Source organism: Quercus lobata, chromosome 5, assembly GCF_001633185.2.
Source record: "Quercus lobata isolate SW786 chromosome 5, ValleyOak3.0 Primary Assembly, whole genome shotgun sequence".
In the NCBI taxonomy this organism is placed as follows: domain Eukaryota; kingdom Viridiplantae; phylum Streptophyta; class Magnoliopsida; order Fagales; family Fagaceae; genus Quercus; species Quercus lobata.
In genome coordinates, this window is record NC_044908.1 from 82,309,335 (window position 1) to 82,327,932 (window position 18,598).

Here is an 18,598-nt window from a genome sequence, read left to right on the forward strand (position 1 = left end):
ACATTAGAGGCATCACTTTCACACAACACACAAGGAAGATGCATCTCTTGAGCAAGCAAGATACCTTGCTCCAAGGCAATGATTTCCACTAATTCCACCGGGTAATGGGACTGGAGGGGTTTGCAGAGGGCAGCAACTGTATCACTCTTGCAATCTCTAATGATGACTCCAATGCTAGAAGTTCCTTCAAGCTCTGATGAGGCTCCATCCATGTTTATTTTGAATCCACCAGGGGGAGGAGGTGACCAACAGCTAGAAAGAGTCGGTCTTGAGGAGGGAAGGTCTGTGTGTAAGTTGCATTAGTGAAGTCTTCTAGCCCACCTTTTTAAGTTTTCCAATCAAACAGGTTATTACCTTCTCTGTATTTATGTCTTCCTCTAAAAATGGGGATATGTGCCCTTAAGACACGTATTAACCATCTATTTTGGAAAAAATTTTATGAGAAATTAAAAAATCTGTCAAAACAGTTAATTACTTTTTCATTTTTTTATAAAAAGTTTCCTAAAATAGTTTACTTAGTTCATAAAAAGTTTCATTTATATATATATATATATATATATATGCTTCCAGATCTCAAATCAAATCTCTCTTTTTCTCCATCTCAGTTTAATAAAAATATAATTTGATACTTTTTTTTTTTCTAATAGAAGGTACGAGAGTAAATTTATATAAACTACATTTTTCTTCGTCTCATTTTTTTTTCAACCAAATAAAAGAGATTTTCAACCCTTCACTTTTCCACCACTAAACCAAACACTATTAGGGAAAGCTAAAGTCCCTCATTTCCTCACACATTTCCATCCCTTCCTCATTTTTTATTTTCCAACTTTTCCATCCTCCAACCAAACACCATTTGAAAAACTAAAACGTATTTTTACTCAAATGTTAATAGTTTTAATATTTACCTTGTGATTATTTCATCCTTAAATTTGAATTTAGTGCTTTCAGTTTTGATTGCTTCAAAATATTAATGTAATACTATATCAAATTATTATATTTTTGTGGATGAAATTTCATGAAGTTAGAAACTGAAGTGGTTAACTTATTTTTTGTGTATTAGATATTTTTTAAAGAATAATCCTTCAAGATATTTTTCTGTTACACTTCCAAATTAATAAAATTCAATACTATAAATTCAAATGTAATGATGAAAAATTGACAAGACAAATGTGGTTTATATAAACATGTGAATAAACATAAGTATTTAAATAAAATTAAGTTTATACATTTAGTTCTTCTTCATCAAAGTACTCTCTGGAGTCAATTTTTGAAATGTAAACAAATATTCTGACACAATGTGGTCGCAAAAGTAAGAAAAATGTCATAGTTTTGAAGTCAAAATGCTTATATATATATATATATATATATAAATATAATTAACAAAGAAAAATAAATCATTCTATGTTGTACCAAAGGGTGAGTGCAATAATGCAAGCGTTGAATGATAGAAAACATACTTCTTTTTTGGTAAATTCATTTAGATGAGTAATCTCTTATTCTTCTTTGGTCAATTTATAATACAAATTGCTAAAGTACTTCTTATAATTTGAAAGACAATTTGTATTTAATTCTGAAAGTGGATTAAAAACTCCCTTTGAGGAAATTGAGAATTGTTTTGTTCATGTACTAGCTAGATATGCACCTTTTTCAACTAGTAAGATCATCAACAAAAGCCCTTCTTGAATTTGAAACATAAAAAAACTCAAAAATCACAACACGACAAGTTTCAAAGCACTTCATCAAACCCAACCCAAGTTAATTAGGCTCACAATAAAATTAACACTCAAAAATTAAACTCAATTCCAAACCCAAAATCTTTTTTTTTTTTTTAATCCCATTATTCTACTTAAATTCCTCAATTACTGCATCTGTCATGCAAGACAAGAAAAGTGAGTTTTCTTATGCGATCTTCACAATTCATTTCATTCCTGATATCCTGTAATGTTGTGCATTTTATCATGAGGGTGTTGAATTTCCAATAACCAATATATATAGTTAAAAATGACATTGTATCCAATGTATGTTTACATTTCATGAATTTATCATCAGATAATGTTTTAATGTATAAGACATAAATATATAAAGATATTTTTATTCATATGTTAATAAGTTTAATATTTATCTGGTTAGTATACCAACCTTAAATTTAAATTTAGTCTTTTCAATTTAATTAGTTTAGAATATTAATGTTATCCAATGTATGTTTAGATTTCATGAATTTATCATGAGATAATGTTTTAATGTATAAGATATAAATATATAAAATATTTTTATTCATATGTTAATAAGTTTAATATTTATCTGGTTAGTATACCAACCTTAAATTTAAATTTAGTCTTTTCAATTTAATTAGTTTAGAATATTAATGTAAGACTATAATAAATTATTAGATTTTTTAAATGAAACTTCATGAAGTTAAATACCAAAGTGGTAATTGATTTCTATAAATTGGAATTTTTTAGATGAATATTTTGTCGTTATAGTGTTGTGTTACATTTCCAGTTTAATAAAACTAAAGAATCTAAATTCAATGTAATGATTACTAATGGACAACAAAAGTTTATTTATCTGAATATGTGAATAAATATTATTTTATATATTTATGTCTTCCTTGTCGAAACATTATTTGGGACCAATTTTTGAAATGTAAATATATGTTCTCTAATCGCATTAGTGAGAGATTGTAGTTTTGATAAGTCAGAATGTCTTTTAATTTTAAATTAGCTTGAGCAATGGAAAAAAGTACATGTAAACATGGAGACTATAAATGTTGTATCGAATTTATGTTTACATTTCATGAATTCGGCATGGACTAATGTTTTAAAGTAGAAGATATAGATGCAGAAGCATAAGTTTATTCATATGTTAATAAGTTTAATATTTATCCAATAAGTGTCATCCTCAAATTAAAATTTAGTCTTTCAATTTTAATTAGTTTAGAATAATGTAAAACTATGTCAATTATTAGATTTTTTTTTTTTAAAAAATAAAGAAACTTCATGAAGTTAAATACCAAAGTGGTTAACAAAATTTTGTAAATTGGAAATTTTTGGATGAATATTTTTTAGTTAGTTATCTTAATATGTGAATAAACATTATTTTATACACTTATATCTTCTTCGTCAAAACATTATTTGGGACCAATTTTTGAGGTTGATAAAATCTTGTTATCCATTATTTTTTTAATTTTATGCAAGCTTTGAGGTTGATAAAATATGGGAAAATCTAAGGTGAAGTTCAAGAGAAATGCAGAGACATTCATTGACCATTTGACAATTATTTTACTAATAAGTGACAGTTGGATCCTTTGAAAAGGGATGCACTTAATAAGGTTTTCTAGGATGCTACTCATGGACTTCATGATTGTGTTTTTAATTTATATAACAAGATGTATGATTTTTTTTTTTTTTTTTTTTTTGATAATGAAGATGTATGAAATATGCATTGATAAGAATTATATTTTGTTACTGTATTCTATGTTTTAAGTTAATTAAATATACGAAGTTCTCTTATTTTCAGTGCTAATGTGTTGTATTATGCACTTTATTTATAATTAAAATGTGTTTTTATTATGTTCTCTACTATTTTGAGTCATAGCAAAAGAAGTTGATATTGATAACTATAAGATTACTTCATTGTTTTCATTTATGATGAAAACAAGCTCCAAAATTCAGGTCTTTATTGCAACTTGTTTATTTGTGGTATACATATATCATTTATGAGATTTAAGGTGCAACTTGGGCATGTATTTATTTTTTTCATGAAGTTACTGTATAGATTACTCTATTTCTTATTTATATTTCTGTAATTTTCATTTTGGCACAAGCATATTGTGTCCTAGGTCTGACAATGTTTAGTATTAGAATTCTAATATTGATTAACATTTTTAAGATTAATTTAATTTTAAATTTTTCCCACGAGTTGAAATCCTAGCTCAGTCATTGTGTAATAGTAACTTTACTTCAACTGTTGCAGCAGTTGGAATTGTTTGCTTAGAGAAGCATAAAACATGAAAAAGGCAAGTTTAAAAACTAATAGTAATAAACTAACAAAATAAGAAGGAAATTTAATTGCCATAGATTTTTATATTTTATTTTTAGTGTGAAGTTGATGAAGTAGAAAAATACCACTGGAGAGTCAGAATATTCCTGAGGGTTTATACTGCATGGTAAGGAGAAAAATGAGAGATTGGTGTTTGCAATATGGCGGAGAATGAATAATGATTTGTGTTCTTTAAAACTTTTTAAAAATAATCATGCCATTTGAATGAGATTGCTGCAATGTCATTAGCTTGTTGAATCAATTTATTTCATGCAAAATTCATCTCAATACAGAACATTGCCACACACAATAAAATCACAATGGAAACAGCAGGGTGGAGAGAAAAAAAATTTAAAGGCCATTGAATTGTTATTAAATTGTGTTAAAAACTAACTCTTCGTGGTTCATGCTATTCTTCTGTCTGTTCTTATGTGCAGTAAGCAATTTCAAAACCATGCAATTGGCAATTTGGCATGAATAAAGCAACAATAAATTTTCAAGATTATATATTTTTTTGTCACTTTGGTCAGAAATCCTATGTAGGGCATGTTTACAGTTCAACCTAGTCCTAGCCAAAATAATTCTTACCTTCTTAGACTGGGCCCGATTGATTGCTCTTGTGAATTTAACTTGTCATGGCAGCCACATAAGCCCAAGGACAAGCTATACACTTGAATAGATTCACATTGTTATTTTAACCAGAACACTAGAGAGATGTCAAAGACATGACTTGGCTGCAGTACTGAATTACTAACAGAATTAGAGAACTAACGTCAACATAACATAAACTAAATAAAATTAGATAACCAACCATAAAAGATGAACCAATTGCCAAGTAACTTGAGGAGGAGGGCATTTGAGTTTGACCCGTATCCGGTTGTCTCTATCAGTTATTTACCTATAACGTGAAGTTCACTTGCTCGGTTTTTCTGTGTCTCTTCCAACGAGTTATTTTTTCTTCTTCTTCTCTTCTTTCGATGATGATAATTTGAGAATTATAACAATGAGGAGGGAGGATTTGACCCTAGTTCTCCTTATTAATTAGAACAAACTACACTATCAAACTACAAGGTTCTTGCCACAAATGATTCCTCGCATGCTGCTTTCTTTACCTTCAAATGATAAAAGATAGCATCTTGGGCTATACATTGTTAACAATAAGCTGCATGTAACTTGCTAATGAGCAACACCAAGGGGTTAACTTAGCAATTCCTAAAATCCATAAAATTCATAAGGTTCTCAATTTGAAACCTCTAATCAACATCTTAGGGCCACCCATACGGAATTCCTCCCTTTAATCACTTAGTATGTGTGCGTGTGAGAGATGGAAGGACTACATACACCTAAGGAATATTCAGGTACTTGCTCTTAAAGTATTTAGTTTATTATTGCATACAACCAATAGCAAAGTTAGGAGAGCAAGGGTCCTTCTAGCAACTTAAAATTTATCTTTAGTGATTTTTGGTACCAAAAAAAAGAAAAAAAAAAATGCCAAAAATAACTTTATTCATCTTGCTCATTCCTCCGCCTATGCCTCTTATAGAGTCCAAATACGATAGCCTTTGATGAAGTGTAAACTCGTCAGTCGTAATAGGCAGATGGAACTCCCCGTCAGCTCCTATGTATCTTCTAAAAGGGGTCATCGGTGTGGTGCCTGCCACAACGCCTCTTATGCCAAAGTTAGAACAATAAAGCAATTCACAAAACTAGAAAGTAATAGGTATTTTCTTAAAGTATCAGTATCTATGTGTACCTTGTGCTGCCAATGTAAGGGCTTTATATATGTGATCTTGGTTGCTAGCCGTTGGGGTGTTAATGCCTTTCTTTAGTAATGCCTCCAGCCCAATTATGAGGCTTTTATTAGGCTCCAACAGTCTGTTTTGCTGGTTTCGTAACTGCCCAGATTACTTGCTGGCATCATTGAATGACTTCCCTTCCCTCATCAGTGATGGCTGCTCGTCCCCAGGGATGGCTTCGTCACTAGGTTGACCTCGTCAAGGTAGCGCAATCTCGTCACTCCCATCAGTTGCCCCCCTAGGTTCTGTGGTTGTCAGTGACGTGTCACAAGGGCCACAGAAGGTGGAAGGTTTTTTTCTGAGTTGTTTGTGACGCTTGGGATTTTGTTTTGAATTTAATGCATGATGGCGGTGCAGTATGAAACGTGGCCACGTGGCATGTGCTGATTGAAGGCATTGATGGCATGACCCTTGGGTTTCCCGCTACTTTTCAGTTTCCTTGGATTTTTGGTTTCAAAAACTTTTCTTTTTCCTTTACTCTGATTTTTCTTTCTTTTCCTACTCCGAGTGTTTGTCTCTCTTGCTTGTCTTAGCGATTATTCCGATTCTGCTTCGGCGACTTCGATCTTGCTCCGTCGACGAATTTTTCCGGCCTCGACTGTTCCGCTTTTCAAGGTACGCTATTCCTTCGATTCTTCTCAGATCCTTTTTCTTAATGGCCCCCTTATAAATTCCTAATTTTTCCTTTGTCTTCTACCTTTGTTGTTTTTTGTGTTTGATATGTGGGCATTTAGGATTGGGTACCCCTTTTCATGGTTAGTTCTTCTGAGGTTTGGGTAGCTTGCCCCTCAGTTTCTTTCTCTTTTGCTCGCTTAGGGGCGGCTTTGGGTGTTTCTGGGGACTTTTTTCCTTTGATTAGGGACTATCTTTTCGACGGTTGTAGGTTGAGTGTAGTTCTAGGGGAGATGTCTCCAATTTTAGGCCAGTCGCTGGCTTGGTTTGAGGGAGAGACGAGGAGGATGTCGGAGGTGAGATCCAGCGAACTAGACACTGGGTTGTCGTCTAGCTGCGGCTCGGTTGAGGATGATACGGCCGTTTCCACCCCTCGTCAGGTTAGGGCTTTTTACGCTCTTAACGAGGAGTGTGGGCTGGACGCTGATACCGTGGCTAGGTTCCAGGATAGGTTCCAATTTCCTACGCGAGTCCACGTTCGTCGGCCTGGTCCTGAAGATCGGGCCTGCCACTTCTTTCCCGGTGAAGTATGCTTCTACGAGGCTGCTTTCACTTCTGGGCTTAGGCTACTTGTCCATCCTTTGGTGATGGAGCTCTTGGGTCACTTTGGCATTGCCCCCGGGCAACTCATGCCTAACTCCTGGATGATAGTTATCAACTGTATGGAGATTCGGCTTGCTGCCAACAGAGATATAATCAAACTGAGTGAGCTCGTCCACCTTGACCGTTTAAAGGAATCGAAAGAGTATGGGTATTATGAACTAGTCCCTTGGACGAGGAGGACTAGAATCATTAAAGGTTTAGCCTCGTCATTCAGATACTGGAAATCACGTTTCTTTTTTGTGTCTGGGGATGATTTTGAGACCCCTTCTAGCGAGGCTTGGGGTGATATCCCAAGGTTACTTCGTCGATGGGGAACTCCAAACTTAGGTGTGTCCACGTTTCTCCTCGTCTGTTTATTTTCGTTTTGCATATTTGGTCGTCACTAACCACTTGTTCAATTTCTTTTGCAGTTAAAAGACGCCCCAAATTGAAGAGCAAGTACCAGGGTCGTGTTGAGAAGGCAATAGAATACGCAGAGTCGATTGAGAGTTGGGACGATCTTCTTGATCCACGGACGCTTGTTTTCTACTGCTTAGGGCTGGACCCATCTCATTACGTTTTGCGCAACATCAACATCGAGGAGAAGAAGAGTAAGTGTTTACCTTGTTAGTACTGATCTTCACTTGTGTATTTTGGTTTTTTTTTTTTTTTTTAGGAGATGACGACCAGATTCAACAAAGATATGTACGCCAAGATAAGGTCCAAGAAGGACGAACCCTTGGTGAACATTGGTAAAAAGGGAGTTCGTATTATGAGGAAGGGTCCATCCTTCCTCCCTTCTGCAGATGCCACTCCTATCGACTTGGGAGTTGAGAATCTACGGGTGGCTTCGCCGGCCACTTCAATTGAGGAGATCCCCACCCCGTCATCAAAAAGGCAGAGGCTGTCAGCCAAAGAAAATGAGAAGGAGAAAATGGGTTCGTCCGTCTGGGATGACGAAGGTGTGGCTGTGGAGCGGGCACATAACGTTGTAAAGGCTGAGGACCTTAAGGTCTTTTCTGGAGTGCCTTTTAATGTGGTTGCAAGCCAGCATGTTCATAAGGTCGTGCAGGTAAGGCTACTTATGCATTTTCCTTGGTTTCTTTTCACCCAAATTTTCCCACCCCTTCTTTTTACTGACGCACTTAATTTACTTTGTCAGGTGTTGGGGGAGAGCTTTCACCTTGCTTCTAAGTGTCTCACTCAAGAGGCTAAGGTGGCTTCTTTGGCGTCCAGGATGGAAGCTCTGGAGAAGGATAATTCCACGCTAAAAAAGGACCTCATAGAGTCTATGGACGAGGCTGCCACATTGAACGAGAAAGTCAAGGCTTTGAATTCCGACCTTAGGGTTTAGCGTTAGCTGAACCTAGAGAAGGACGACCAGCTATAGGTGGCGAAGGAGAAGCTGAAGACGATCGCTGCTAGGTCCGTTGAGGCCTTCCAGCAAACTGAGGAGTATTCCACAGTACTCTTCAGCTGATACTTCAAGGGCTTCGAGCTCCTTCGTAGGTACCTCGTCAAGCATCCTACAGGGGTTGATCTACCAAATTTGGATCTAGAAGTGGTAGATCAAGAGATGGCTGCTGACGAAGTTGCCCAATCATCTGCACCTGAAGGTGACGCCCCTGTTGCTAATGACGCCCCTATTGCTGAGGATGCTCCCGCTGCTACTGACGATCCAGTTACTGACGCTTCAGACACCCGAACCTGATACTTAGGAAAATTTATCTGTTATATTTGCCCATTGTGTTTTGGGCCTTTTTGGTGATGTATATATATGTTTTTTTTTTTTTTTTTTTAATCTATTTTCAGAACAATGTCTCTTGGCCCTCTGTTTTATGGGTCTGTAGGAAGAACAAGGATAACTGCCCTCTGTTTTTGGGCTTTTTATGATTTTGTACTTACCCGTTTTTATGGCTATGCTTCTGTCTATGACCATGCATGTGTTTGTGATTTAGCATAAACTTCTTAGCATACCTTGTACTTAGCCTGTACTTAGCGTAAATTTCTTAGTCGTGATTTGCTTGTCATTCTTTATCCTTAATGAGGGTTTTTGTCCTTCTTCTTTTTGTCCTTATTCTTTCTCTTGTGGATTCATCAATATCCTGAGTTCGTCAAGCGGGACTTTGTCAATTGCGTAGGCTTTAAGGATTGTGTCTTCGTCACCAGCACGTTCTGGGGACATTTACTTTCTTTTATGTCTTCGTGAGTGACTTACATCTGTCAAAGCAGAATCTTATCACTTGGCCGCTTTTCGGTGACTTACATCCATTTAAGGAATCTCGTCACTTCAGGATTCGTCAGTGATTTACATCCGTCTTGACAGAATTTTATCACTTGGCCATTTTTTGGTGACTTACATCCACTCAACGAATCTCGTCACTTCAGGTTTCGTCAGTGATTTACATCCGTCTTGGCGGAATTTTATCACTTAGCTTTTATATACTTTGTACCCGTTATGAGGGTCGTTAGTAACTTACATCCGTCAAGGTGGAATCTTGTTACTTTAGTTTGCTTTATACCCGTTGGGGTTGTAGTCAGTAACTTACATCCGTCAAGGCGGAATCATGTTACTTTAGTTTGACTTATGATTGGCTAGACCTATTTGCACAAAGACATCAGAGAATAAATTTTTTTATTAGATTCAAGAATGACTGCATTTGTCTATTACATCTACTGGTGGTACTTTTTTAAATGCTCAATGTTCCATGGTCGAGGGAGCCTTTGTCCGTCCATGGTTTCCAGGTGGTAACTTCCTTGTCTTGAGTAATGAATGACTCGGTAAGGTCCTTCCCACGTAGGACCCAGCTTTCCCTGGGTAGGGTCTTTAGCTGCTGTGGCGGTCCTGCGTAGGACGAGGTCTCCTATGTCCAGTCGTCTGAGTTTATCCCTCTTATTGTAGCACTCGGCCATCTTTTTTCTAATACTTCGTCATCTTGCTGGATGCTTTCTCTTTTACTTCATCCAGACAATCCAGGTTGAGTCGTAGTTCGTCGTCATTGATCTCTTCGTTGAAAGTTCCTCGTCTGATGCTCGCTACCCCTACTTCGACTGGGATTACTGCTTCTGTGCCATAGGTAAGCCTGAAGGGGGTTTCTCCTGTCGAGGTTCTGGCGGTGGTTCTGTAAGCCCACAGGACATTTGGTAATTCTTCTGGCTAGGCACCCTTCGTATCGTCCAGCCTGGTCTTGATAATCTTGAGCAGCGTCCGGTTCGTCACTTCCGTCTGTCCGTTTGCCTGAGGATGCCCTAGGGACGAGAACTGATTCTTGATCCCAAGGTTTGAATAGAATTCCCTGAAGCCTTGGCTGTCAAACTGCCTCCCATTATCTGATATGATCATCAAGGGAATCCCGAACCTGTAGATTATATTCTTCCACACAAAGCTCCGGGTCCGAGCCTCAGTGATCGTTGCTAGAGCCTCTACTTCAACCCATTTCGTGAAATAATCAATAGCAACAAATAGGAACTTTACTTGGCCTTTACCTTGGGGTAGTGGACCGACAATGTCAATTCCCCACTGTACAAATGGCCATGGGGAAGCTATAGTCGTTAGTCTCTCTGTTGGAAGCCGTTGCACATTCCCGTATCGCTGGCATTTGTCGCACCTCTTGACGATCTCAGCAGCGTCTACCTGCATGGTTGGCCAAAAATATTCTGCTCGTACTACCTTGTTCACCAGGAATCTGGAGCCAGCATGGTCGCCGCAAATTCCTCCGTGGATTTCTTCCAGGATGTATCTAGCCTCTTCCTCGTCGACACACTTCAAGTAAGATATAGAGAAGCCTCTCTTGTACAAGGCGTCATTCAGGATCGTGAACCTGGCCGCCCTCTTCTTAATCTTTTTAGCTTCTTCTGTGTTTTGAGGGAGGCGCCCATCTTGGAGGTAGGATATTATGGGCGTCATCCAGCTGTCTGTGCTCTGGATGGTGAATGTTGCAATTTCTTCGATACAAGGGTGTTTCTGGACTTCCACCGCCAGGTCTGTGCTAATCTCCCCTTCTTCTAATGACGCTAGTTTCGATACTTCGTCAGCTCCCATATTCTGACTTCTTGGGATCTGCACGAACTCCACTATATCGAACTCCTGAGTTAGATGTTTCGTCAGCTTGAGGTATTTCTACATCCTTTCTTCCTTTGCTTCGTACTCTCCCCTAATTTGCCCGATCATTAGCTTTGAATCACTTTGGATCAACAAGTTTTTAGCACCAAGTGCCTTTCCAAGCTTCAGTCCCGTCAGTATCCCCTCGTATTCAGTTTCGTTGTTGGTGGCTGGGAATTTTAGTTGGACCCCATATTTCAGCACTTCTCCGTCAGGGGTGGTTATGATGACCCTTACTCCCCCCTTCCTCTGGGCTGACGAACCATCAGTTTGTATTGTCCATCTATCTACCTCGTCGGTAATCCTATCCTCGTCTAGAAGAGTGAACTCTGTGATGAAGTCCGCCAGAGCTTGCGCCTTGATCGCTGTTCTAGGATGGTACTCGATGTCAAATTGACTAAGTTCAATTGCCTACTGGACCATTCTTCCCGCTGTTTCAGGCTTGTTCATTGATTTCTTGATTGGTTGGTCCGTCATTACAAGAATGAGATTTGCCTGGAAATATTGCCTTAGCTTGCGCGAGGCTATTATTAGCGCAAACGTGATCTTTTCGATCCTTGGGTACCTAGACTCAGCTCCTTGGAAGGCTTGGCTGACGTAGTAAACTGGGAGCTGCTTCTTGCCCTCTTCTCTGATCAGGGCTGCACTTACTGCCGAGGTTGACACTGCCAAGTACAAGTATAGGTTTTCCCCTTCTTTGGACAGGCTTAGGAGAGGTGGACTACTCATATAATGCTTTAGTTCTTGGAACGCCACTTCGCACTCGTCGGTCCAGGCAAAAGCCTGTTTCAAAGTCTTGAAAAAGGGCAGGCATTTGTCTGTAGCCTTGGAGACGAACCTATTTAAAGTCGCTATCCTTCCTGTGAGTTTTTGAACATCCTTGACGGTTTTGGGTGAGGCCATGTCGATGATGGCTCGCACTTTCTCTGAGTTTGCTTCTATTCCTTTCTGGGACACCATGAATTCCAGGAACTTTCCTGAGACTACCCCAAAAACACACTTACTTGGATTCAACCTCATCTGGTGTTTTTTGAGGGTTGCAAACGTTTCCTTCAAGCCGTCCAGATGTGTGAGCTCTTCTTTGCTCTTGACGAGCATATCATTCACGTACACTTCCATGTTCTTGCCAATCTGTTGACTGAACATTTTGTTCACCAACTTCTAATACGTAGCTCCAGCATTTTTCAGCCCAAAAGGCATTACCTTGTAACAGTAGAGTCCTTGACTTGTGATGAAGGCAGTCTTCTCCTGGTCTTCCTCAGCCATCTTTATCTGGTTGTACCCTGAAAATGCGTCCATAAATGTCAGTAACTTGTGCCTGGCTGTGGAGTCCACGAGCTGGTCTATTCTTAGTAGAGGGAAGTTGTCCTTTGGGCATGCCTTGTTCAGGTCGGTGAAGTCTACACACATCCTCCATTTCCTGTTTGCTTTCTTCACCAAGATGACATTTGCGAGTCATTCGGGATAATATACCTCCCGGATGAATCAAGCCGTCAGGAGTTTGGTAACTTCCTCTACAACTGCCTGATCTCGTTCTGGGGTGAAGGTTCTTCGTCGTTGCTGGACGGGTCTCCGTTCTGGGTCCACATTCAACTTATGCTGGATGACTTCTGGAGATATGCCCGGCATGTCCCCGTGGCTCCATGTGAAGACATCTAGATTCTCTTTAAGGAATCTTATGAGTCTTGTTCTCATCTTGGGGCTTAACGTCGTTCCTATCTTGGTTGTCTTATTCGCTTCTCCTTCTACCAGTTCCACCGTCTCTAGGGCCTCTATCCTGTCTTCTTCCTTTTCTTCAATCATCCATGTGTGGTTCTCCTTCTTAGCCAAGACGGCTTGATAGCATTCTCTTACCAGGACTTGATCTCCTTTCACTTCACTGACGCCATCATCTGTTGGGAATTTCACCTTTAAACAGTAGGTCGATGTCGCCACCTTCCACTTGTTGAGGGTGGGCCTCCCAATAATGACATTGTAGGATGAGGGACAATCTACCACCAGGAAGTCTACTTGTCGGGTCAACTGTACTGGGTAGGCCCCTGCCGTCACTGTCAATGTCACTATGCCCCTAGGGTAAACCCTGTCTCCGCTGAAGCTGATGAGTGGAGAGTCAAAAGGGCGTAGTCTTTTAGGATCTAGTCTTAGCTGCTGGAAGGCTGGGAAGTAGATGATGTCCGCGGAGCTTTCGTTATCGATGAGGATCCTCTTAGTGTTGAAACCTTCTATATTCAGCATTATGACCAATGGATCGTTGTGGGGCTGCTTCACTCCCACGACGTCTCCTTCACTAAAGGACATGTCTTGGTATGTTTGTCGGTGCTTGGACGGATGTATGGCGTGGACGCTATTCACCTATCTCTGGTATGCCTTTTTGAGTGATTTAAACGATCCTCCTGAAAATGGTCCTCTTGTAATAGTGTTTATCTCCCCGATCACCTTATGTGGAGGCTGGGACAGACGGTCGTCATCCCGGGAGAAGTTCATGCTAGATTTTATTGTCGTCCTTAAACTTACTATATTCTCCTTTCTTCACATATTTCTGTAACTTCCCTTTTCGTATTAACTCCTCTATTTGCTCCTTTAGGTCTCTACAATCCTCCGTGTGGTGGCCGTGATCTTTGTGGAACCAGCAATACTTGTTCTTGTCATGGACATTAGGGGATGAGTGTAATGGTCTGGGCCATTTGAGATAATGCTCGTCCTTGATCTGCGTGAAAAATTTGTCAACAGGCATAACCAAAGGAGTAAATCTTACCGTCCGAGGATTTTTATCATCTTTCCTCCTGTTCCCGTCATTGTTTCAACGGTCTGGTCGATCTCTTTTCTGCCCCCTACGGTCATCTTCCCTTTTGGCCTTGTCTCCTGGCTTCTCGGCATCCTTTATGGCAGCTAAAGCATCTTCAGCATTCATGTACTTTTGTGCCTTCAGGAGAATTTCCGCCATCATCTTTGGGGGGTTCTTTGCGAGGGAGGTCACAAGGTCTCTGGACCTCAACCCTGCCTTGAAGGTTGTCAGTTGCACCTTGTCATCAACTTCGTCCACCTCCAGAGTCTCCCTTGTGAACTGTTTGACGTACGACCTCAGAGTTTCCTTCTCTCCCTGTCTTATGGTGAGTAAGTAGTCTACCGGCCTCTTTGGACGTTGCCTCCTATGAAATGGCGCAAGAAGGCACTACTTAATTGATCGAAGTTGTCTATGGACGAGTTTGGCAACTTCGTAAACCATTCTCTTGGGGCTCCTTTGAGAGTCGTCGGGAAGGAACGACACAGTATCTCGCCAAGTGGTTGTTGAAGGCCTAGAGTCGTCTTAAAGGTATTAACATGATACTGGGGGTCTTTTAGTCCTTCGAATGGCTCAAGTTGAGGTAAGCGAAACTTTAACGGTACAGGGCATCCGAGTACCGCGGCAGTGAAAGGTGAATTCGTAGCCCTTACCATTTTGTCTACGCTTCGGTCCGTCTACTCCTTAATAGCGGTCCTCAGTTCATCGATTTCCTTCCTCATTTCTCGAAGGAGATCCAAGTTCTGCTCGTCTGGAATGGCTGGCCTCTGAGGGGTTCCTTTTTGGTGGCTATCCCCTTCTCCCTCCAGGTTACCCTTGGACCGGTTCTCTTCCTGTTGAGCCTGTTGAACCCGCTGAAGCCGTAGCTTCATTTCCTGGTTCTGTTTGGTGAGTTCTCCAATGGTGGCTGCAAGGACTTGGACTTGTTGGGTCAAGGCTGCTGAATCTGGATTGGATTCCATCTGAATGTAGAGGGTTGATGGAAACTACGTTTTCAAATATGGATTTGAGAATGTTTTTCCCACGGACGGCGCCAAACTGATGAAGTGTAAACTCGTCAATCGTAATAGGCAGATGGAACTCCCCGTCAGCTCCTGTGTATCTTCTAAAAGGGGTCACCGGTGTGGTGTCTGCCACAACGCCTCCGATGCCAATGTAAGGGTTTTATATATGTGATCTTGGTTGCTAGCCGTTGGGGTGTTAATGCCTTTCTTTAGTAACACCTCCAACCCAATTATGGGGCTTTTATTAGGCTCCAACGGTCTGTTTTGTTGATTTCGTAACTGCCCAGGTTACTTGCTAGCATCATTGAATGACTTCCCTTCCCTCGTCAGTGATGGCTGCTCGTCCCCAGGGATGGCTTCGTCACTAGGTTGACCTCGTCAAGGTAGCGCAATCTCGTCACTCCCATCAGCCTTAATTTACTCCTTTAATAAATCCATAATTACCAATACTTAAAATAAAATATATAAAAAAAACTAATATGTCTTCTTTCACAAATACCTAATTGCCAATATTAAAAACAAAATAAAAAACGAAAACAAAAAAAATATATTTTACGGTTAAGAATCAATTACAAACTATTTTAGTACCATACAACACAAGACACAAATTGAGTCAAAGTTAATTTATGAAACAAAGCAATTTTTTGAGTTATAATTATTTTTTCTTAAGAATTAGTTATATTTAGCTTGGCCCCTGAAATAAGATACTACTTCATCAATGCATAAAACGGACGAACTAAATACTCTTAACTCAAATGTCATTTTATGCTATTATATATATATATATATATATATATATATATATCTCATATTTGGTAATAGTAATAAACTGGTTAGGCCAAGAGTCTTGTAACTTAATTAATACCTCCTCACACACAAAGTAGTTGGTGGTTTAGAGGGGAACAAGTTTAAGCTGAAGGAGTTAGCAGCATGTTGTAACTATCCTATAAAAAAAAAAAAAAAAAAATTCTGGTTATGTTTTCTTATTCTTTCATGCAAGCAAGATGTTCAAGGAAAAAAAAAAATTATCTAGTACACATGGTATATTATACCTCTTATCATATCAAAATGGGCTTAATATATGGAAGGTGTAGGGACGAGTTTTTGGCCGTAAATCCAAAGTATGATTGGATCCAAGCCTAATAAGCTCAATACAATAAATTTGTAAAAAATGAGTTGGAAAAACTAGGCTCTGATGAATAAGATAACGGTTAGAATGGATATTAACAGATAATCAAACAGAAATGGACTGGTGTTATTCAAGTAAATTTGTCCTCGGCACAATTCGAGGAGGTTTGTTCTAGTATATATTGATTGAAAAGTGGTTACAGATATAGTTCAAGCTGCTACAGTACTTTCTCTTACAAATTTCCGATCCCCTCTCTCAATGTTTCTTTCTTCTTTTATACTCATTTCTCCTTTCATTTCCACCGTCCACCTGCAGGCTAGATTGTTAGTCTTGATACTTATTCCATCAGCCTCTTCCTAAAGTCTCTAGATGGTAGCTATAAAGCTGAAAGTTACTGTTCAGGTATCACCTTCACATTAATGTGGCCAGAGAGTTAGCTGCAGAGCAATTAATGCGGTGGTAGTAGCTTTCTCCTTAATTATTTTAGGACTCCTCTTTGTACTTTGTTTTTGCAATATTTACCCGTGCCAGCAGAACTTCTTGGAACCTCCCCCTGGACAGTAGACCACCTATTCGGACCTCAGCTTTGATTATCCGAAGAGACATTTGTCTTCGACCTACCCTCTTGTGCCATTATGGCCAAAACTGACCTCATCATCTACTAACACGAACTTCTTTGATAACATTTACTTCTTCTCGAATGATATCCAGTCCTCGGCTTGGGCTTTAGGCCCAATGCAAACTTGGGCCCAATACTTCTATAAAAGGCATGGTATTTCATGTATATTATATGTATTTTCTCTCTCACTAAGTATGAGAGTTCCACATAGTTATAAGATTCAAGCACTATAAAACAATAATAATAAATAAATAAATAAAAACACACTAGTGTGTGACCCCTTTTAGCTGTTAGTTTTTTGTTTTTTACCACATTGTTTTATAAAAAAATTAAGAAAATTAGTCTTTTTTTTTTTTTTTAATATATTTAACATAAAAGCTACTAAAAATTATATTTTTATATAGATCATATTTAGCAAAAAAGTTACTATAAACTAAAAGAAACCCAAATGAACATCAGTTTTTTTTTTTTTTTTTTCTTTCTTTAATGGTAGAGGCAAGGACAAGCTATAGATTTTAATAGATTTAATTTGCCCATTCATTTTCTCCTAATTAAACTTGCTAAACATAGTTTAAAAGATGTAGACATCTATCTATTAAAATTATTGACGTAATCTTACCGGCAAATAAATATACACGCAGCTTAACGCAGGATAGAAGAAAAAGGAGACTGGAAACCGAGGTGCTCTAAAACAATTGGAAGAATGTTCTAAGAAAGATCTAATGAAGCCATAGCAGAATCCAATGTTCTGCCATATTATGGCTTCAGACATTACAATTACTCTGATCATGAGACCGCGCATGCAAAAGAAAAACCATACGCGGACGAAGTCAAAGAAAGCGAGTTTCTCTAGTCAAACGACCTATTAGAAATCTATAACATGACAAAAAGTGTTTTTTTTTTTTTTTTTTTTTTAAGAGAAAACTTTCAGTAAAGTAACTTTTACATAACAACTTTAATATAATCGATGGTAAATGATAGAGGAAAGAAATGTGAATTTAATTGAAATTGATTGTCCAGACATGAATAAGAGTACCGGCATAAGTACGACATGCCAACATAAATAATTCTTAAAATTTTTGACATAATACAACAGTTACAACACATATATGACATTACAAATAAAGTGTTCAGGTTTTCACCATTGTTGAGTTCAAAAAATTGTGGCAAAGTATGAAGACATAAAAAATTCATTACCGATCGCATAAAGCTAGTTCAAATATTTATTCATTAGTTATTGAAATGATATTATAAACATTTTATCATTTTTATAATAAAATTTATAGTAATTTGAGTGTTTTTATATTACTATTGATGTATAATAGTAACAGTAACAGTAATAATAATAATAATAATAATAATAATAACAAAAACAATAATAATAATAAATAATAATTATATAAAAATATCTACACCAATCGCTAACTATCATGATTTTATAAACTGATACAATCAAAGAACTAGAAAAGCTCTTGGTTCTCAATTTTTACAATTTTGATTGGTTATGGGGGAATTTTATCAGACCGTATTGGTGCCCAATTCCTAATTAAATTAGTTGAACCGACAGGTCTAATCTGGTTTTTAAAACTATGCTAACTACTCCTAATATTCTTTTCTTTTTTTTTTGTAAGTTCTCAAATTTTTTAATCTAATTTTACTTTGCTCTGAAGTCATAACAAGGACCCAATTGTTAATAGCCCACGGTCCCCACGCAACCATGCTTCAGTGAAAGTTCGGAAAAGCAAAATCTTCTATTGGGTTTTGATGATTACATCATGAAATGACGGTAGGTATTGTTGTTTTCAACAAATAAATACATAATACAGAGCAGTATATTTGGGGAAGTAAAAAGGAGAAAAAAAATATATAAC

The 18,598-nt window shown here is 38.2% G+C and overlaps 1 protein-coding gene across 1 annotated transcript; it reads right to left on the reverse strand.

The window, feature by feature from the left end:
• Positions 1 to 13,993: 13,993 nt before the first annotated feature.
• Positions 13,994 to 14,631, reverse strand: LOC115991296. The gene is made up of 2 exons (XM_031115004.1): positions 14,417 to 14,631; positions 13,994 to 14,342 (listed from the first exon to the last, which is right to left on the reverse strand). The coding sequence occupies exons 1-2, from the start codon at positions 14,629 to 14,631 to the stop codon at positions 13,994 to 13,996; spliced, it is 564 nt and encodes a 187-aa protein (XP_030970864.1).
• Between the last annotated feature and the right edge of the window lie 3,967 nt (positions 14,632 to 18,598).